Below are 22,949 nucleotides of genomic sequence, written 5' to 3' on the forward strand. Positions count from 1 at the left end.
CGGCGTTGTGTCTGTGACAAATATGGCAGTAAGATTGCTCGCGGGGTGAAGATCTCACTCTCACGGGGAATGCAAAGTGTGTACATCATTTTATGTATTCATTATTACTGCTGCGCTCAAACGATTTCCACTCAAAGTCTTATCCCCTCACATATTGCCGTGCACTTCTGAGGTCTAAATAAACTCACCGTTAACCCTTAGACGGCCGGTTGGACAGGATGTGAGCTCTGATATCTTGTTTTGCAAGGTAGTTATTCTTACCTTTTTAAGCTGATGAAGCCTTATCCAGCACTTGGATGAAGTGTGTTTAGGCTCCATCAAAAAATCCCTTTTCAGCTGGCCTCTCGCTAAGACGTTGCCTGCAGAAAATTCACTCAGGCGTGTCTCAACCTCTCAGCTTATGGTGGGTGTTTCTGCATTCAATAAGCATATTTGTATTCATTTAGTTTAGTTTCAGACCCTCAAAAGTGTGTGAACACTATTTTTGCGAAACATTTGTGGACGTTAAAGGTTCTCTTTATGATATTCCGAACTTTAATATAGCAGCAAACGAGTACAAGCAGTGTGAATAGTGAAGAAACGGCATCCTGTGCTGTGAAGTCACACTCCCTCTGTGTGTGTTGTGATCCGAGCTGCGCTCATACTGCGGTTACAGCTGTTGCCGTTGTTTGCGCCGCTAGCGCCGTTAGCTGCAAGCTGTGAGAGGTTGAGAGAGACCGTGAGAGCTAATCTTACATCAATACGTTAATATGGATAATCACAAATACCGTAATCGCAGTAATGCACGTGACTGAGCTCCGAATCTCCTATTGTTGACTGCGGGATGGAGGCCTGGAGTCACGTCGAGCCTTCACCTCAGTCTCCTTGGAGTGGCATTGGATTGAACCTAGCCCGGATTGATTGGAGCACTACCTGCTCGCCTGTTTGTCAGCCATGAATAATCTGTAACGACATTCGGGAGCATCGGAAGGGGCCTTGCAGCGTGCATTCATTGTGGAAAATGGACAGCTCAATCAAAAGAAGCTCTTGAAAAGCTGGCCATAACCGGAGGCAGAGCCTTGACCCAGAACGCTGTCCCACTGACTCGAGCGGCAACCCTCCCCATCATCCCTGAATGGGAAGGCCCGACGACTGTATCCCCAGTGAACTCGGGCTTCTTTTTGCCTCCCCTTCCCTCCCTCCTTTCCTCCCTCCCTCCCTCCCTCCCTCGCCTGCTGCCATCTCTCATGCTGTTTAATAGAGCCATGCCTCACTCAGAAGGCCACGTTATCCTTGTTAGAAGACAGACGCTTATGGCGCCACCTGCCATTCTCGGCTCTCCACGTCAGGCAGCGTGGGCCACCCATCACCCCGCTGCTTTACATGGTAATGAAAGTCTGAACACTTGATGATAAAGCAGTTGTGCCCTTGGCTCTGTGACCTCCGGGGTTAACTTTGGATTATTTACACGTGGAAATGCTGCACGGGTTCGTTGTGTAACTTGTGTTTTCGTAGCCTGACTTCAGCTGTTTAGCTCCAAAGTAGTTATTTTGACAGCTTGGCTTGGTGTCAGGCTTACTTCCGTGTATTAAAAGGCAAAGTAATAGGTCTGGGGAAGAGCGCATTGTGGGTTCCCTGAAAAGAAAACCCTGCGCTCACGAATGCCTGTGATGACACTGATGCCATACTGTACAAAGAAGTACCGCGGGAGGAAATGAAACACTTAGAGCATGCTTTTGACTGGTTGCCAGGGTGTGTGCAGACAGCGCGTTCTTAAAAGCCTTCGTCTGAGATGTCTCCCCTCAACCATTGTGAACTCGCTCCCTTGAAATGGTGCATTCCCCTGATGTAGACCCAAACCCTAATCCCCCCCCCCCCCCCCCCCCCCCTATATCCACTGATGAATCCCAGCCCCACACACAGTAGGGATGCCGCCTAATTGAATTTCCTTGGTCACAATGAACACACACTCAGGACCTGCAAGTTCCAGTCCCTGCCTTTGATAAGCAAATGACCCCTATGGAATTGAGGTCACAGTCTTGCGAAAACAAGAGCGCGAGAGAGGAAAAATAAAGTCCCGCACTCAGACGAGCACCCAATATCGACTCACCCGGGATTGAGTCCAATGATGTTTACCCTGTGTGTGTGTTGGCTCAAGGGGAAATGCATCCTATCCACACACAGACGTGCAGACAGACGTGCACATGTGTGTCAAAGATGTCTGTGTTCTTGTCTGTCAGTCTGACTTCTTTCTTTTTGTTGCAGTTAAGAATAAAGCACATTACAGTAAGTGTGTGTGTGTTTAGTAATACTTTATTACACTCTATTGTCTCCTCATCCTACTATAGAAAGGTCAGTTGATTATCAACTCTGCGTCTCTTCCCGTCTTTTTATCCACTTACTTTTTTATTCCTTTCCTTTCCCTTTTTGTAGAAACTCAGGAAGTCTTGAGGCAGAACGCTGTGTTTGCTTTGGAGTCTGTCGGAGTGCACAGCCCGGATGCTTTTTACGGATGCTCCTGAGAGAGAGACACGAGCCCTGCGTTGCTCTCCGTCTGCTTTACCCTCGCATTGTTGATTAATACAACTGTGTATGTGCGTGTGAACGGAATCGCAGGACATCAAGGGAGTCTTTTGGGAATGTGGGGGGGGGGGAGGTACGTGTCGACTACACTCGTTCCCCCCACACTTCTACAGTGCGAGTCGGTTTGATTTACTCACTGAAATCTCTTTAAACGTTGTCTACTGCTGGTGCTGGTGCATTCTTCTATTATTACGGTGCACTTCCAGCAGTTAATCTTTACAAGTAGGGGTGAGTGATTTGTAGTTTTCCCCCCCGGAGTTTTGCCCAGGCAACAAAGAGTTTATCTAATTGCTGGTGGTTGTTGGGACTTTATGCAGCATGTATGCACGCACTACTGACCGGGGTTGAAAAGCTTCCGTGCGTGTTTTTAAAAATAGAAAAGTGATGTAATCTGCTTTTAGATGCTAGAGTCATTGGATGAAGGGCAATGAGCTTTTATTTTGTAGTAGTTTGTGTATTAAAAGTATTAATAAAACCTAGTGAACCAAAGATGACCTGGACATTTGGCCGAGATGAACTTGTTGAACTTATCATCACTCTGCAGGATGTATTTCTGTCCATGCAAACCTTGATTCACAACCACATCCATGTAAGTTCAACACTCTCCTCTGCCATGACAGATGGTTTCTGGTTTCTGTATTCTACTCAGTGTTGTTACAGCTGCTGTCTGCAGAGATAATAAACCATACTTTCTGTTTAGTTTCAGAGATACCCGAACCAGGTAGAACTGGAGTTGTTGAATGTTCCCCCTACTTCTTTTATTTATATATTCTGTGCTTTTCTACTTTTGTGTGTGTGTGTGCGTGTGTGTGTGTGTGTGTAACTAAGAGTTACCATATAGTTACCATGTGGTATCAATGTGTCAAAGACCATGTAACGCTTATTTATCAAGCCTTTCCAAACAGGGAGTTTGAGTGTCAAGTGGTATTTATTACAAAAGTCTTCACTAGTAATATCGGCTCAGGTTATGACACTTGAATGGGTGGTTCTGCTTGTGTTTCCGTGCACACATTACCTCTTCTTTTCAGGGCAACGTAACAAAGCTTTGAGATGTGTAGCCAACTAGGATGATATAATAACAATAATAAAAAAAAGAAGTAAACTCACCGGGGCTGTAAACTCAGAATACACACAGTGTCAATCACATAATCACCCTTTAAAAATTGTAATTTCACTGAGGTTTGGGACACGAGCTCATTTCTAAATGGGCCGCGGATCAAACCGACGGCTGGGGGAATCGTGTCATGTTTTAATTAGCGTTTAACAGGGATGTTAAGTGCGCGCTCAGTATCTTTTGCAGGAGAAGAAGTGTAAATTATTCTTCCTCTTTTTAGTTCTTAACACCTTGGAGGCAGCGGAGCTCACTATAATGAATCGATATTGATATAATTGAGTCGTGGCTTTTTAAAAAGACGTGGCTTTTTTTCTATGAATCAATAGCGTAGCTGCCGTATCAGACGCCTGTGAGTGATTTGAAGTTTTGCTTGCAGCCCCCCCCCCCCCCCCCCCCCAGTGAAATAGACTTTGGAAGACAACAGGAAATAGCAGCCTGTCCAATCATTATTACCTGCTTTTAAAATTACAGTCCTATTTTCTTTCGCCATGTGATGAGATTATTTTGTTCTACTTATTAATTGGAGTGAAATTGGACAGTGACTTGCAGCAGTGTTACTGGAAGGTGTCAGACACAGAAAGCAGGTAATTATGGAGACAGGAAGAGATAAGGAAACGGAATGCAATTACCCTGGCAAGCAGACCTTCAAATTGCTCCTCTTAGGATTTCTCACTTCAGCTTCCTATTGTTCATTCTTTGCATCTCCATACGGATCTATTCCTTTCACCCTGCAACTCAAAGAAAAAGGGAACATTTGCATTAATCAAATGAATTCCTACTGTAAGTAGATCGGGGCTTATTGACGAAATTCAAAATATGTACTCAAAAAGGAATTCAGACAAATCTTTTTGCTGAGCTAAGACTAATTCAGGGCCATTATTTCCATTATTTGTCATATTCAAGCATGCCATTATCTCCCAATTTAGTTTCCTTTCACTTTCAGGCGTGAGGGCAGATTGAGCTTCACTCTCTCTCTCGTCCACACTATTAGTTTGTGTCTATATATAGCATGCATTACCTTCTTCAAGGATCTTATTAATGACCAACCTAAGCAAAAAAAAAAAACGAACAAAAGATAACACCTCCCTTGTGTACGAGATGTAAATTGCACATTGCTGCATGTACTTTAAATAAAAGTGGAAACCAAGAAGAAACTGCTGCATTCGACTTTTTTTCATTTTTTTCTGTCGATGCTACGGGTGATTTTTTGTGTGGAGAATACACAAACTGATGACCATATTGTTCTTGGATTGCATACTGTATGTAAGACGTATAAGATGCATGTTTTTTATAGGAAAGCAAAATGCTGCCATGTTTCAAAGGAAGGAAGGGCTTCTTCTGCTCCATTCGTTCATTCTCTGTAGAGCCTATTTTGTTACTTTAGCCATTTGTTTTAGCATTTAGGTGCTCTCTCAGCCTCTACCACAGACACACACACACACACACACACACACACATCCAACAGAAGAGCTGCGACCGAGAGGGAGAAAAAAAGTCACGAAATCAGACTTTCCCGACAGTTCTTTGGCTGCGTTTTTAAAGCCAATATGAACATACAAATACCACTTGTTCTCCTTTTTGCAGAGACGAGCATGTTGAGGAAATGTTGCACCCATGGGGTGTTTTTCGATGGACCAAGTGGCGCTACGGGATACGTTTGCTGCACATGTAGTCCCATTGGTGGTGATATAGTGAAATCTGCTGCATTTAGATGATGAGACGTGGGCGGTCCGCCCGTTACTTAGTGCCGCTCCGTGTTTCGCCCCCAACAGCTCACGTTGTTCGCCTCAAATTGTTTACAAAAAAAAGAAGAAAAATCCATTTTTGGTTTGATGACTACTCTATTGCAGCAGAAGTGCTTTCTGTAATTACTGCAGAGGTTTGATAGCCTGATAGGTGCTACTTAGCCAAACTTCAGTCTGGAGCTCGCCATGATCCCTGCAGACGGATCAAGTGTGCTCGGGAAGTGTAAAAGTGTCACAGAGCGCCTTTTATGGAAATGGAAAAGCGGCTCTCCATTGAGACTTAAATACAAGGCATTGTATATGCCACTGTACTCCGGTCGGTCTTGATGATGTGTCCTCTGTGACTGTGAAATGTTCTGTGTTCGTATAAAAGGTTCAACACCCCCTCCTCTCCAGAAGACCCCAGAGATAAAAGATGAGACGGGGAGAGGGCTGAGGGGGAAACACGGCAATCTCTTCATCAGAGTGGAGAAAGTAGGACACATGGCCGAGATCAAGGGCGTAGCTCAATATCTAAAAAAAAAAAAAATACCTCTGGATTACAGGTCCCAAATAAAAGGTCAAGGGAAAATGAAATGAAGGATTGCATCTGGAATATCAAAACAGACAGGACTCTGACAACACGTTATTGTTTGGACGGTTTAGCAGAATGGATTTGGTCCCAATCTTCCTTTTGTTTAGAGACGCGCCGTCTTTACTTTTCTTCTTGAAAAGCAATAAAGCTATTTTTTTTCTCGCCGGCGCTTTACAGCAGCCTCACTTATATCAACACTGTTGTGGGATTGCTCCATAGATTGTGAACTCTCTTCTCCCACTCCTGGCTTTAATAGAGGAGCAGCACGCGCCGAGTGTTGTTGTTTTGGTGGAGTGTTTGTTTAGCGCCTCCTTGTTCCTTCTCAACTGTTGGGTGTTTTAACGGCTTCCAAATTACACCGAGGATGGCTGTGAGGCTCTCTTCTCATTTTCCTCAGTTAACAAGCACTCTGTTTATATATGATTATGGCTCTCCGCTTGTTTATTCTGCCTGGCTTCCTTTTTTTTGTTTTTTTTTAAAATTACTTTACCGGTTTAGTTCAAGGGACAAAATGCACTAAAGGATTCAGTTGTTTTCTTCTCCGTGGAGAAGTATAATGGTCATTTCATTCTTCGGCGCCGTCAAACAAGCTGATGGGGATAAACCTGAGCTCATTCTCCTCCCCTCTCCCCCCCCCCCGCTCACCATTTTGACAGTTATTCCTGTGTTTGCTTCGCAGCGCTGCCAATAATGCAGGTGACGATCGACATCACCAGACAGCAGGTGGAGAAGATCTTCGGCCTGGACGAGTACTGGTGTCAGTGCGTGGCGTGGAGCACCACCGGAACTCAGAAGAGCCAGAAAGCGTTCATCAGGATCGCCTGTGAGTGCACTTTAAACACAATCATCCCCCGATGCAAACGCCGCCTAACAAGGTGCTCACGTGTCGGGATGTAATAAGAGGATACTCCCGTGATGATTTTCCCCCCACTTTGGGCGGTTGTGGAGACTAACTTTCATTTAACAATTAGCCCCGGGGCCACTATGATCTGTGCACCGCAGTGCATTACTGCGATTACAATTTAGTTAAATCAACTTCCTGCGATTCTACTTAAGAAGTAAATATTCAACCCTGGCAGGGAGAAACAGAGCGTAATGCATCTGCTTGAAGGCAGTCTTAAAAAAAAAAGAAAAAAAAAAAAGAGAGAAAGAAAGTGGAACACTAAATTTGAGTATTCATGAGCATATTTTTCACTGGATACAGTATATCAGCAATGATCCCTATGAAAGTAACTGGAATAAAAACAGATTTGAAATTTATTGCTGTGCAGCAATCATAAATCTGTCTGGGGAACGCAGACACATCCCTCGCCGCAGCCTCAAAAGCTTTATTAGAAGAAGCCATTTTACATTTGATTATTTTAAAAGATTCTGCCTATTAATTCCTCCATAAATATGCATCATTCCAGACGGAGCTGAACGCAGCACCGTCTCCAAACCACCAGACGTTTTGAAAACACACATTCATTATCCGACCTTGTTTGAGAGCTCGACAAGCTCGATGTAAGATAAGGACACATGCTTCATTAACAACGCGTTTGTGCACACACACAAACACACACACACACACACACACACATGCATACGTTTGAGCCTTCCAGGACTGTTATGTCTCAAGTCTCCCCCAGTCCCGTTGTATCGGCTTTAATTAAATTGAATGTCGCAAAACTCTCTGCTGGTCTTAACGTTCCTCTCAGTATGATTAGTCAGGACAGGCTCAACATCTGTTTAAAGGATATCACCGGCGGCTCCCAGCCCCACCCGTAGCCCCCTTCCTCCACAATAACACATCGCTCTGCTCCGAGTTAAAACCCGGGGTGCACACATCACATTTGCGACCTGCCAGCAATCAGCTCCCTGTCTACCTCATGAGCCTTGCATTTATTTCCACTTGCAAGAAATGAGCCTTGCCACTTTTTTTTTTTTTTGCCTGTATAATTCACAGCCGGGGCTTATGGAAAATATATAGCAGGACTTGGCGCACCAGTATCCAATGAGACGTTTGGTAAAGCCCCATGCAGGCAGCCGGGGCTTGCAGGAGCTCTTGTCCAGGAGCCTCGGGGCTGTGTTTTCTTGTGGCTGCTACATAGAGATGGAAGCTTGGAGGCTGGTGGATGCTGGATGGAGGCGAGTGGGTGGTTGGGGAGGAGTGAGGGGGTAATGCAATTGCTTTTGCTTGATGCTGGGCCCCTCTGGCAGCAGACAAGCATCTCTAAACCAGCCAGGCAGCCCGTAATAAGCAACATGGTCGGTGCCACCGATCCCTGTGTAGCTTAGGGGCCAACTGGAGTGCAACATGCTCAGCGGGGCCACGGGTGCACATTTCCAACAGCCAAGAAAGTTTAGAAACATCACCAAGTATTTCACTTTAACCTCACAAAGCCTTTCAAATATCCCTAATTGGCTGTGTTTCTTTCCGTCTCTCTCTCTCTTCCCTCAGACCTGAGGAAGAACTTTGAGGAGGAGCCGCAGGGTAAAGAGGTAGCGTTGGACCAGGAGGTGTTACTGCGCTGCCATCCCCCCGAGGGAGTGCCACAAGCCGAGGTGAGACACGGCTACGGGAGATATTTATAGGCCCCTGCATCTCCCATCCATTTACCCTTTCCTCGCCGGGAGTACAAAGAGCAAACAAAGTAGCTCCGGATCAGCTCCCCCAGCATCTCTCCCTGCTCCGCCGGGGAAAAGGCAATCCTGCACGGATAAATTACACCTCTAATTATTCCCCATTATTGATTTATTATCTTTCTTACATCTCTAAGAAGCCGTATATCACAGCGTCTCGTCACATCACTCCGAACAGGCTCGGAGGCTTCACTCCTCGTTTGGCATCTCTAAAGGCCCATCCATAATTAATGGGTCTATTTGCCTCTCTCTCCCAATCTCATTCTCGTCCCTCCATGTCCTCTGTTTCTCATACACTCTGCTCAACTCTCTCTCTCCACGTCGCTCGGCCGTGTGTCTGTGCTTAGAGGACCAGACCGGGGCCACCTCGTCTGCTGTGTCCTCCCAGTCCCAGATAGGCACTAACCGCTCTAATAGCAACACAAGAGGAGGTTAGGCCAGCCACTCAGACAGCTCGGAGACCAGGAGGCGCAGACTAGCCAATCACAGCCCGACAGTGCGGGGACAGTTTGCAGCGAAATGGGAAAGGAAGGTGCCAACCGCAGTTCAACAGAAAAGAACATCAGAGCAGAAGTCACCGTGGGAGAGAACGGCAGCGGAGCACGAGAGGAAGAGACGCCCAATTATATGCGGCATCACAACTGGCAGTAATACCAACAACAATGTTGCCATACCGGAGCAACTCTCGAGGCGGTAGAAGGTCAAGTGAGAGCAAGAAAACAAGCAAACCAATCTTAGAGTACAGCAAAAAAAAGAATAACATCAGTTTTTGGCTTCTGCAAGAGGGCACACAAACTACAAAAAGCATGATCAGTTTCACTCTCAGACCGCCGGCAGCTTGAGAGATCTCCAGCAGCTAGGAGCGCAGAAGCTACATTTCCCAGACGACGAGAATTAATATTAAAATAAGTAGGGTTTACAGATGTATTAATTCCATCCGCGTATCGGTATCATACCAAGCTACATTTGTTCTTCTTTTTTTGGTCTGTTTGATTGCAAATACAACAGAAATACCCCACTGCTTCTCCTGTCCATGTACAACTCTCTAATCCCCAGCATGCAGGCTGCTGTTCAGCTGTGTTTGGAGTGGGAGACGGTTTCTATGGAAATACACTGACATTTTTTTTTTCATCTCTGAAAAAATATTTTTCAGGTGGAGTGGCAGAGGAACGAGGATGTGATCAACCCGGCGGCCGACCCCAATTTTTTCATCACGACTGACCACAATCTCGTCATCAAAAAGGCCCGGCTGGCGGACACGGGCAACTACACGTGCGTGGCCAAAAACATCGTCGCTCGCCGCAAAAGCACCTCCGCCACGGTCCTGGTCTACGGTAGGTGATGACTGCATTCAGCGGATCTCAGAGCTGAGGGTAATGACAGGTCTGGAGGTCCAACAACCTTCTAAATATACAACCACCTTAAATGAATCGTGTATTGCTCGCATGTTGCTTCCTTTATCCCACATTTCCACATGAACCTTTCTCTTGCATGGAAGAAACCTGCATTCACGTCACCTATCAGGTGAAATATCACACTCTGATTGTACAGCGTCGTTTTAATCACAATTTACAGCATATTGCGTAGGATGAGTCAGCTCTATTCATCAGCTAACAATGAGTAACACTATCATAAATAGTAACATATTGACATATCGGTGTATCGGCACATTAATTAGCACAACTTAAAAATGTTACTGGCAGCCATTGTGCCAACGCTGGCAGCAGCCAATCTCAGTGTTGCCATCTTCCTTCTTCACTGAATGGAATTAATAGCAAACTGTAAATAATGACTTGGCTAGATAATACGGATCTTTATTCAAATTCAGCATATTTTCTATCATAGAGGGTTCCTTGACCTGCTGGCACTACTTTAAGTTTTTGAATATGTTACAGTCAGAATTCATTCTCGGCTACATGCAATCCGGGGAATCACGTGGGAACGCATCATGAAAGCAACTTTGGTGCGTATGAAATATGTATTATCTGGCACAATGTCTGACACCAAGGCTGTTTTTTGTTAAGGCTGCCAGAAGAAGCCGATACTGTGATGTGCTGTCAGAACAGGAGTTCTTGTATCTTTACATGACGGACAGAAATGTACAGCACTATGTAGGAGTATGTACACCTCTTCAGTGTTTTCTTCTGTTATAAAATGATTTAAAGGTGGCTTTTTTCTTCATTTATCTGCAATTTATAAGAAAATTCAGTTTAATGCTCCCTGTAAGATATCCCCCAAAAAATGTGTGTACACTATATATTAGATGGACTAACTAGAGTGAGAAAACACCTCCTTTTTCTTTGACTTGTTCAGTGTTTTCACTTTAATTCATTATTAAATCAATATTTAATAATGTAGATGGAATCCACATTAAGAGAGATCACTGTGTTTTTAGATCTTTGACAAACCACATCAAGCCATTTCCTTTTATACTAATTTTGAAAATTCAACAAACAGAATATGTAGAAAGCGGCGTATGACCGTGAGTATAGTTGAAAATGAAGGTGCACTTTCAGGGTGAACGCTTTCAAATGTAATGTGCTCATGTGGAGCATGCAGTCAAAACACATATTATCATACACTCCTCCGAGCCTCCGGGGTAAAAAAAAAAAGAAGAGGAAAAATAATTCCGACCGGTGATTATAATTGATTAGCTTGTTGTTGAAAGACTCGCTCTGCAGATGAAGAAATTGCGAGAGAAGTGATTGCGTAGGCAAAGAGCATTCCCACTGCTTTTGTTAGTCTTTTCTTGTATCGTCAAACAATGCTTTTCACTCTTAGACCTGACAAATTATGAACAAATTGCTGTGGGGGGGGCTTGCTTTGCGCAATTTCATTTCTTCACATCAATCTATGTTCTTGACAAGATGACTAATGCATTGCCATTCTTGTAATAGTTCCATTAAATGTCAACGGCAGTGGTCTCTTTAAAAAGAAAAAAAAGAGGAGCAAGAGAAGAACAATTTCCTTACCTGAGCTAGCCGAGCCTGCTAGCTGTAGCAAGTCATAATAACTGCTACTTTTCAAAAGGGGGTTCAACGGGGGGTCGGTGATGTATTTTAACAAGGCCCGGCTAGTGTGACTGCACTCTGTGCTAAGAGGTAATCAAGGGCCGAGTTGCCTGGCAATTTACCTCGCCGTGGTGGGCAATCAATCGCATAGAGACGGCGAGGAAATGATTCAGCCACGACACGCACAGGGGAGAGTAAGGGAGGGAGGGGGGGGAATTAAGGAGGGAGTATGTACAGAGAGGGAACGGCGGTGATGTTCAAGTCAATAAATCAGGAATCTGGGTATCTTGTAGGCTGAGGCAGACGCAGGGTGTACAGGAAGGAGCTGATTAGAATTAAAACGCCGTGTTTTGATGGAATCACCTGACGTGATCGAGCGATATCAGCCATGTGCAAATAAACAGACACGCTTCTGCAGTGTCTGAAATATAAAAAATAAATATTTGATAAACAACAGTGTTGTTCTCTATGATTCAAAGAATACTCGAGCTGAATAATGACGTGTGAAATTAGCGGTGGATGTGTGAAAGACACGATTTTAATTACAAAAACAGCAAAGAGAGAATTATTTTTCACAAGTTTGTGCCTTTCCATGTTTTTTTTTTATGCGTTTATGACAGTTGTTGCTTTTAAATAGTATTTATTTTATTCTTCAACAGTGATTATTATCTGTTTTTGTTTATCTCGCCTACCTCGGGGAAATTTCAGAGCGATATTTAAAAATGTCCACTCGATATGTTTGCCGAAATTGTGTCTCCCCGTCAGAGATAAGGTCAAAGATGGCAAGCTGTCGTGTTATTTTCTGCTCCCCGTTGAAGCCATTTTGTTTTCGCTGCAGTTGGCTGTGATTCCCACTCGGACACAGGAAGCAGCCCCCCCCTCTTTGCTCTCGTTCTTCCATTAGTTCACATCGCGGCGCCGAACCAAAGAGTGTAACAGCAGGTTATTCTAGCGCAGCACACCTTTCTTTCCTTGATGCATGTCGGGTAATCCTGGCTGCTCTGTCCCTCCATCCATCCATCCCTCCCTCCCTCCCCCCCTCCCTCCCTCACCCACTCCACCCTGGGCGCTGGTCTGACAGTCAACGGCGGCTGGTCCACGTGGACCACCTGGTCGTCCTGCAGTGCCGTGTGTGGGCGTGGCTGGCAGAAGAGGAGTCGGAGCTGCACCAACCCCACGCCACTGAACGGAGGCACTTCCTGTGAGGGGCAGAACGTCCAGAAAAGTGCCTGCGTGGCCACCTGTCCAGGTAACTCCCAGGCAACCCTGTTTGTCCTGTGGCGCTTGGCTTCCTGTGGCTTCCTTTTTTTGCATTTTTTTGCATCTCGAAGTCATCAATTCATCTTTATTTTGGCTGCCTTTTTTTTTTTTGTTCCAGCACCCAGGTCCTTCTCCTTAGATGTCAGTGCTTCTGTTGTTTCTTGCAATTAGAACGCTTACACTGCAATGTCAGAGTCTATTAGTCTTCACAGTGAGGCCTCATCCTGAAAGTGATTTATCGTCCGCTCTTTGTTCACACACCTCTTTATCTGCTGCGCTGCATGCAGACCCTGCTTTTATTTCAGAGAGCTGTCTGCTTTAAGAGACATGGTCCCCGCCATGGCATGGTGTCAGACCGGCGAGTGCATTTGTTGTTCTTTCGCCGGGCAAGCTGCGTAGTAAATATGGGCAATAAGAGGCTGAATGATGGCGGCCGGCGTGCCACGTTTCCGTGCGAGGAGTTGGGGGTGTTTCATTTGCCCGCCCTGTTCTCCCTCGTGAGAGCGTCGGGAGAGGCAGAGAGTGTCCTGCCTGATACTGAGCAACACATATTGATCCCCGGTAGCTCGAGATGGAAGTCAAGCTGCTTCATTTGCAGTCCTGCATTAGCCCCCTGACAGAGGGAGGGATGGCAAGGGAGAGCGGGCACGACAGGAAAATGGAGGTGTGTGTGTGTGTGTGTGTGGTGAAAGCAGGGATGGAGACAGATGGAATCAGATCCAGCGTAAGGAATGCAGGAACAAAGCCCAGAGTGACAGGGAAGAAAACTGAAAGAAAGAAATGTGTACAAGAGCTCGCTGTTTTAGCTGCCAGCAGATATCTGTCTGTGAACATATAACCGGGGCTCTGCAGCAGTGCTGACCGCAGGAGAAGAGAATCTCCCACGCTCGGTAAATAGCAGAGAGGGGAATCCAACACCTCTGGCAACGGCAGCATCTCCCTGCCTAAAACAGAGGTTATCTTCCTCAGTGAATCACGGGCGTCGGGTTACACGTCTCCCATGTAAAGACATCACTAGATGTCAAGCGTGAGTGTAAGTAACACGGCCCGCTGGAATACGGCACGAGGAAGGAAGACAAAGGGAACACGGCGAACGCTTGGCACTCCGTCAGGACGCTATCTGGATGGATTTGGAATTATTAGCGCGGGAGCAATGAGTCATGGAATTAGAGGAGTGTCCAGGGATGCTTGACATCCCCCCCCCACCACCACCCCCCTCCCCACAGCAAAAGCAGGATACTGACCTCCATGAGCTTAAAGAGATTAATGTCAGTCCAAGCCGCTATTGTTAGACTGAGCCCCGCCCCCCTCTGTCTTTCTCTCGCCCCACAAGGAGAAAGAGTGTAATTTCAACCCTTAGGGTGCTGTGACAGAAATCGCATTGTATCCTGTGAACACAGTTTGGGAAGGAAGGAACTTCTTTTTTTTTTTCTCTCTCGATGAGACGCTGCAGTGCCACAGACATCCCAGATGTCGGACCCCGGAGATGGATCCACCACGGTCAAAACCTGCGGACGATACCATCCACAAGTGGTACCTTCGGTTAATGAACTGACCCTCCCGACACACACACAGAGCCCAGCATCGACGCCCCCCCCCCCCTCAATACATCTGAATCCTCACTGTTGATTCATCAAATGCATGATTAACACAGGTATGACTCACCAGACTGAATTCATGAACAGACGTTCACACGGAGTCACGGTCGGCGAGCGGGGAACAGATGAGGTCAGCCTAGCAAAGAGAACCAAAACAACTTTAATTAGCACTTTGCTTGTGGCCTTCGCAGGTCGGACCCACTGTACTCACAGTTGATTTCAGCCCATTTCAGATGAAAAAGACTTCGTTACATGGGGAGCGTGTAATGCTGCAGATAGACATCATGTTATTTATTTAGATGGCTGCCAATTGGATTCAAAAGCCTTTTAAAGCCATGGTTCGGAGTAAAATGCCAAATACGCCCTCAGAAGCATTTTTAACGATGGTCAACATTGGTCAAGATAGGGCTATCAGCCGAATGGCTTAGCACTAGCGCTAATGGTACAGGTATATCTCGTAAATTACCCCAATAATAATGCATGGAATGTTGCCAAACTTCTGCAGTAGTACACATAGGGTCTGTACTCACAAAACGAAGCATTTGAAAGTTTGTAAGTACATCAGGAGTTTATCTAAAAGAACACTTGCCTGATAGCTTCTATCCTAAGCTGCTAACGCTACCGCTGCGCCGACGTCACTTCTGTGTTTACCAAGCTGTTTCCGTGACGCGAGTTTCACGCGAGAGTATGAAAAGGTTTCACTGAATTTTTATAAATGCTTGTATAATCAGGTCAACAAGTGTTGACAAGTGTCACGGAAACAGCTGGGTAAACACGGAAGTGGCGTCGGCGCAGCGGTAGCGTTAGCAGCGGAGGATAGAAGCTATCAGGCAAGTGTTGTTTTAACTAAACTCCTGGTGTACTTCCAAACTTTCAAATGCCTCGTTTTGTGAGTACAGACCCTATGTGTACTACTGCAGAAGTTTGGTCACATTCCATGCATTATTATTGGGGTAATTTACCAGATATACAAGATGTACCATCGCGCTAGTACTAGGCCATTCAGCTGATAGCGGCTATCTTGACCAATGCTGACCATCGCTAAAAATGCTTCTGAGGGGGTATTTGGCTGGATGTCATGGTGGAAATTACCTAGGGTGCATTTTACTCGGAACCATCGCTTTAATTCATCCTTGAGTGTTTTTCCTGAATGCCTTTTGTTTTGTTTTTTTTAGATGAATTTTTTTTTTTTTAAACACCATGCGATTGAATTCTGGTCTTGTTTCAAGAGTTCATTAATTATCTAGACTGCGATCCTTCGTTGATTATAGGCTCTCTTGTACATTTAGCTGCCAGCATTAGGTCTTTGAAATGAGTAACAGGAAAATCTATCTGGTTGTTTTGGCTGCTTATTCTTTGTAATTTGCGGTTGCACTCTGTTTTGTCTAAAATACATCGATGGTCCCACAGATTTGCCGTACTCTCCTTCGGGGATAAAGAGATGCTGTCAACTGAATGAATTTTCGCTGGAAACAAATCAATTTAAATTTGGAAGCAACAACATGCAAAGGCTATAATTTGACTCCGCGTTGCCCGGCTAAGTCTATATATATTTCTTGTTGAAAACGCCGACGGCCATGTGCTGCTCCACATTTAAAAAAGTAGCATTATTCCTTCGGAGCCGAGACTCGTTTCCACACACGTTCTTCATACGAGCCTCCACAGACTGATGCCATCTCCCATCTCCCGTCTACCACGGCCCCTTCAATAGCAGAACCCTCCACACGTCTGCTCACAACGACTCTTTTATCCAAACGTGAGCTCCCACCTCTCATCTGGAAAGTGTGGAAGCTAGAGGCTCATCTGTATTTTGGTCCAAGTCTCCAAAGTGTTTTAATGAGAGTTGATGGAGGCCTGTGTGGCAGATCAGATGGGCTTCATGCTGGGAGAGACACAGGGAGCTGTGGAGGAGGAGGAGGAGGAGGATGAGGAGGCTGAGGCTAAAACCCGAGGCTCAGAGCAGAAGCAAATCAACACTCGAGACAGCGAGTAGCCAAACTACAGCATGCAAGAGCTTATCTCCATTTCTCTTTCCTCTCTCTGCCTCTTCCCTTTGTATCCATCTCATCATATGCGGCTGAAGCACCCCAAAATAAATCTGCAGTCCGTCCCTCACTCTTTCATTGACTCTGCCCCGCCGCCGACTTGTGGTCGGAGCCAACAGTCATGGCGAAATGTCAGATCACGCTAACATTTCCAACAAAGACGCACCACCTGAGCCAACAGCGAATAGTGAGTCCCCGGTTCTGGATGCGACACAGTCGACACCTGCATCACACAGACGGCGGGGGAAGCGTGGCTGATGTGTTAAGAGAGCAGCAAACAACCTAAAGAGATTTCGAACTCCTGTGAATTATTTAAATACTGCACTGATCCCTCAGGCTCGCCAGAGGAGCCTTGAGATTTCTATGAGATGGAAAATAAACAGACTCGCGGCTGGTGCATTTGTGTATTGGCGCTTGTAAGCGCGTGTTTGTGCATGTTTGTGTTGTACACATGCAAGTTAACGGCCGTATGTCTACTGGATGCTCTGCAGGCAAGTGTCTTATTCCGCTTTTGGAAGCGAGCGTTCATGCGTCCCTGGATATTATTAGAGATTGTTCTGGAGACTTCATATTTTATCCAAGGAATAAATAGAGGCCACGGCTAATAAATGTGAGAGAAAACACTTTAGTTCGCTGCGAAAAGACGGTAGCCATCTGGTGACGGCCTCGCATCAGGGCTGTTTTTAATCATTCTGTGCCATTTGTTTTGGCTCACCCCTTTCATATCTCATTCTGTCGCATTTTTTGGTTTGTTCTAGCGGTTTTAGTGAGCATAAGGGAGTAGACTCGGCTTTGTGCAGTTGCCGACATACCAAACACGGAAATCAGATTTTTTAAATGTGTCAGAAATAGAGAATAAGTGTTACTAATCTCCGTTGCATCACCCACTTCTCTGGCGAAGCCATCAACCCCCTCCATGGGTCCGTGCTTTTTAATGTGCCTTTTTTTTTTGCCGTCGGTCTTTGAACACTGGGATTAGGGCTGGTTACTGGGCACATGTGTGTTGACAGGACAGTGGGAGCAGAGGGGCAGCCCGCTGGTCTCAGTGGTACTTGTCTACCTCCTCGTGTTCGCCTCAAGGACACAGAAAACACCGTAGGTGTCTGATGATCTCGGACTGTGTCCGTCAGCAGCCCTTGTCATTTTGAACAGCAAAGACCCAAACAGGCCCTCCTACTGACCTGTAAAGAATGGCCAGGTTCCTTTTGCTCCCCCCTCCCTTACAACACTTCCAAATGGGGGCTTGCAACTGGGCTATTGTATTACTTTCCCTCCTCGGAGGACCTGCCTGACCTCAAACCTGTGGTGCTGCATGATTGAAAATCAGCTGTGGCACCTTTTGCGGTGCGCTAACAATTTCTTTCTTGGGGATTTGATAAGGAAAACGGTGGCTGCCTATAACAATTTTCTTGTGTGGATTCTTGGGGGGAAAAAAGCAAACAGGTTGGTTCTGATTTCAGCCTTAAATTTAGAAGACGAAGAGAAAAAAAAGAAGGAAATAAAGGAAATTGTCAATTTTCTTGCTTCACTGCATTTATTGTAACCACTTACTATCTCCCCACTTCCTTTTATGCTGTCCAAAACCGTCTCTGGTCTCTGCTCCCGTGGAAAGCCTCCTTCTGTTCCTGAATTATTTGCAACATGTGCTCAGATTGAGTCAGACAGGCCATCAGGAACTGTTCATGCATCGACATCTTTCTTTGACTTTCCTCAGACTTGGATGGCGGCGCTCGTGTCTCGTCCACATTGTCACGAGCGGCGCCTCCCCCCTTCAATCTCCGTGTTTGAAAATGGAATTTGCATGGCCATTAGTCTTGCTTTGTGGCGAAAAAGAGAAGTAGAATTTCATCACCTCATCAGGGCAGATGTTGATCTCATCTCTTTTTATTTCACAGTAGTGTGGATAAACTGAGGGGCGACATAATATATTCATTAGGATGTAATTCGCTATTCAATCATTCCCGTTCCCAGCCTGGATAATCAGCCCACTGGCCCACGGATGGGTCCACTCAATGCCAAACAAGGACAATTATCTGATTGGTTCTGCTCTCTCTGCCAAACGGATCTGACTGCAAAGAGGCCCAAGCTGTGTCAGCATCCCGTCCCAACACACACACACACACACACACACACACACATTGTCTAGAAATCATTTGAGGACACAAACGGAGTCCAATTCACACACCTGTGCCTCTGGCCTTAAAAACGCTCACAGCACCCTTTTAGCCTTGCCAGTCCAGTTTGGCTGTCCAACCAGATAATCTCATCACTGGTACAGTTATGCCATAATAATCATCCCGCCCGAAGTCACTCTCACACTCGTGTTTTATTAAGGGAAGTGTCTGACCTGCAGCGGGTCAGACCTGCTCTCTCCGGGTCACGCCCCCTGCACTGTTTACTGCAGGGATTAATGAGCACTAAGGTTTCCGTGCCCTTGGGTCAGTCAGGAGGAGGAGGGTGTTGCTGTGTGCTGGTGCTCTGTGTGTATGTGTATGTGCAGCTTTGGTGATTCCTGTCTGCTTTCCTTCACCCTTACATTTGGGAGAGAGAAAGAGCGAGACAGTGGCATTTTTCCCCCCCATGAGAGCTCATTACTGCTCTTTTTCCCATTAGCCCCATGGTAACCTTCCCCAGGCCTGGCGCTGTGTCACTCTCAATATCACTCCCAGTCGCCCTTAGTCCCCCCCCCCGCCCCTCTACTCCCTAACCCGCCACAAAGCCATATTACCCCCCACCTTTGTGAAATGGTCTCCCTCTCTGCGTGTGGTAAAGCTGCTGATATTTCCTACAGCCGGGCCCGCGCAGAACAATTACCGGCCCATTTCCATTTGTTTCATTTTGCTCCAGTTGATGGTGGTGTTTGAAGTTGTGGCGGACAGAAATGCGCTGCAGGTGTAATGTACATTCGCCTCTGTTCAGTGTAATACCATCTGTATGGCGCCTTGCATTCGAATGCACTGCAGGTAATGCCCACGTTGCCACGGCATCCGCGTGTTTGACAAAGAAAACCGAGCAAAAGGCTGATTTGTTTTCTCATTCAGGAGAACATTTAAACATACGAGCACACGCGCTTGGCGGCGGACTAGAGGGCCGATTTCCCCGAGGGTCAGATTCTCTCTCCCAGTTCAGATTTAGTTTGGTGACAGCTGGGTCCACCAGGCCACAGCACCAGTGGGGTTTAGCTTTGGTTGCATCTGATTTCCATGTTAAAAATAAACAAAGGAAGCAGAATAGAGACAATATGGCTCTCCTCAGCAGTTTTACACGCTTTGGTTTCTCCCGCGTATCTGCTGGATTTGAGTGCGTGCAAGTGGATTTGCATGTCTTTACGATGCTTTCCCGACCAGCTTTCCATTTTAGAGCGAGTATTCTACCAGTTTTTCCCCTCATCTCTCACGCAAATTACACCGCCGCCATCTCAACCTCACTGTGTAGAGTTTTTACAGTTCCCCCTGTTAGTAAGAAGGAGTTCTAGCTCGTTTTATTGAGACTGTTCAGCATGTTTCTCCGATCGATAGTTATTCCTGTGAACTAATATATAAGTGTTTGAAGTAAATCAGTTGGAGTTTTTGCAGCTGTGTGTGTGAATGTGTGTGTGTGTTCACCCATGTTTTTTTTATTACGTGTGTTCGCAGTAGACGGAGGCTGGAGCGAGTGGAGCAAGTGGTCTGCGTGCGGTGCAGACTGTTCGATGTGGAGGAGCCGGGAGTGCACCCAGCCCACACCTGGCACCGGGGGCAAAGAGTGCCAGGGGCACGACCTCCAGTCTCTAAACTGCACCAGCGAGCAATGCCCACAGAGTGAGTGCACCCACCACACACACACACACACCACAAACCACACCGTCCGACTGGTTCTTTTTAAACCGCTTTTCTGCAACCAGATGAGTTAAATGCAGTTTAGTTCTACATTTATAGCATATTACAGCCGGGCTGATGAGTGGAAAATCGACATTTTAAAATCAATAAATGAGCCTGGAAAAACATTTGAGAGCTGCAGCCTAGAAAACGCTGATCTGATTAAGAAAAAGACTTGCGACACACCGATGTGGAAAATGTATTCCGAAATTTTAAAAAACAGTTCAATCTTGTGACCTTTATCAATTACAACAAGTAGATCACAAGCAATACATGGAGAATAGGTGTAGAGGATTAGCATCTATTAGCCCCTGCATTTAGGTAGAGGCGATGGGGAGGGAAAGGATTTTCCCTTCATGATTTTTTTTTGTTTTTGAATACAGTTTCCAGTTTGGCATGAGGAGCAGGAGTGTCCTCCTCTTCTTCTTTTTATGAGATCAAATAAACATTTTATGCCTGCTTATGGCCCCAGTTTCCTGTGATAGATGGACGTAAAGATGTCCATTTCCTAAGACACTTGTTCTTGGCAGTAGAATTGCCTTTTGGACTATTAATGGCTCCATTCCACCCGTGTGACCTTTTTAGACAATCAGTTCTCATAAACACTGATATGACACCCGCGGTTAAAGAAAAACACACAACCTTTTCACCTGCGTCGCTGTCGTGATGCTCTGCGAGCTCAGGGAAACCTGCCAGGTAGAGGGTCGCAGGTCAAATTAGCCGTGAAAAACACACATGCGGTTTGTGTTTATATAACTACAAAGCCAATGTGAAATTAGTTTTCTTTTGTGTAAATCAGTACTGTTTCCCCACTCCCCGCGTGTTCTATTATTAATAGGGCATGTGTACTGTCGGGATGAGGAACCCACAAAGCGCGGGCAGCTGAGTGGCTCCACGAGGGTCCACAGCTGACCAGATGGACATGAAGGGAGAGCTCCGTCACTGCCTCGCAGATATATCATAGACGGGAAAGACATCGCAGCTTCCACAACGAGAAGCGATGAGTCTCGGGGTGGCGTCTCACGGAGGAAAAAACGTTATAAATAGTGTGCTCCGTGGCGGATCTGCATGATAAACAGTGGGTTTTAATGGGGATTTGGTTAACATGGGCCAGTGAATTAATAAACTGAATCATGTATCTTGCACCATTTGACGTGATCAGATGGACCGATGCATGGAGAGCTGGGGGGTTGGGTAGAGCTACTGTATGCTGTGTGTGTGTGTGTGTGTGTGTGTGTGTGTGTGTGTGTGTGTATGTGTGTGTGTGTGTGTGTGTGTGTGTCTGTGTGTGTGTGTGTGTGTGTGTGTGTGTGTGTGTGTGTGTGTGTGTGTGTGTTGACCGATAGCTGAATATTGGCTGCTGCAGTGAACCAGGGAGCTCAGTCGGCCCATCATCAAAGGTCAGCAGCTCCTCCCCAGAGAGGCAAGATATATACACAAAGATGCCAGTCATTGTTCACACACACACACACACACACACACACACACACACACACACACACACACACACACACACAGACAGTCACTCAGTATTTACACTGACAGTGCAGAGCGGAGCGCTGGCCTCAGAAGAATGCCTGTCCCAATCTGTTCCCAGCAGATGTGTTTCCATAGACAACGGCTGTGTGAAGTATTATAATAAGCAAAATAGCAAGATGGTTTTGGCTTGTCAGCAACTCCCATACTTCAACCATGTCTGCAGGCTATTAGCTGAGATGGAAAACTCCCCCCCCCCCCCCCCCTGAAACAAAAGGCACCCTTCTCTTCTCCAGTGTAATCGAACAATTCAACTGCAGAGTGAGCAGTATTTACTCCGCTACTAAAGATGTTCTTTGTCTTTGGACCTCACAAACATCTCTAATCTCCCCTCATTAAGTCAGGAACGGCGCACTTTAAATGAGGTTATTGTTTTGGGTATTGCATATATGAGAGTCAATGTGCAGCAGCTAAAAACAAACAAACAGATCTGACCGAGGCAGGATCATTTTCATAAAGCAAACAAGCGAAGCCAAAAATGGAGCTACGCAAAATCTGTGCATGGAAATAATAAATACATGGCTGCATGCCAGAGCCCAAATGGCAGACAGGTGTTAGAGGGCACTAAAAAAAAAGATAGTGAGAAAAATGATACAATTCATATTCTCAGACACAAAATGAGAACAACATAAAAACAATTATTCGGCTTAATGTGTGTAATGAAGCTAACGATCTTAATTTGCGGCAGCATCCCATTTTTTTGCTGGCGTCACGAATGATAAAACCATCAAATTATGAACGGGTCTGTTTTTGACTTTGGGAGGCGACGCGGTTTTGCGGAAGCGAGCTGATGTTTACGTCACGGGTTCGTTTGTCAGAGCCGGGGTCACAGGCTGTGTGAAAAATGGCCGAACATTTATTTGGGGCCGTATTTCACCGGGAGCCGCTGAGGGATGGGACGACTGTATTGTTGAGATAGTAATGGTCACGTTCACTTTGAGAGTTTTAGTAGCCATATTTCCCTGACCTTAAGAACTGCTGTGTTATTCATCTTCAGGCGAGTGACTAGGATTGGCCATGGGATG

At 45.9% G+C, this 22,949-nt stretch overlaps 1 protein-coding gene across 4 annotated transcripts in view; it reads left to right on the forward strand.

Moving 5' to 3' along the window:
* Window positions 1–22,949, forward strand: part of unc5a (unc-5 netrin receptor A) — a 119,262-nt gene that overhangs the window by 70,288 nt on the left and 26,025 nt on the right. For 2 of the 4 annotated variants that reach the window (XM_084009058.1, XM_084009059.1), the window contains exons 3-7: window positions 6,675–6,818; window positions 8,436–8,539; window positions 9,771–9,951; window positions 12,710–12,877; window positions 20,167–20,331. In XM_084009058.1, the coding sequence (XP_083865184.1) occupies window positions 6,675–6,818; window positions 8,436–8,539; window positions 9,771–9,951; window positions 12,710–12,877; window positions 20,167–20,331 (762 nt within the window). The remainder of the gene's footprint in view (window positions 1–6,674; window positions 6,819–8,435; window positions 8,540–9,770; window positions 9,952–12,709; window positions 12,878–20,166; window positions 20,332–22,949) is intronic. The other 2 variants (XM_084009060.1, XM_084009061.1) reach the window with 1 other exon arrangement.

This window comes from Eutrigla gurnardus (genome assembly GCF_963514095.1).
Source record: "Eutrigla gurnardus genome assembly, chromosome: 5".
NCBI lineage: Eukaryota > Metazoa > Chordata > Actinopteri > Perciformes > Triglidae > Eutrigla > Eutrigla gurnardus.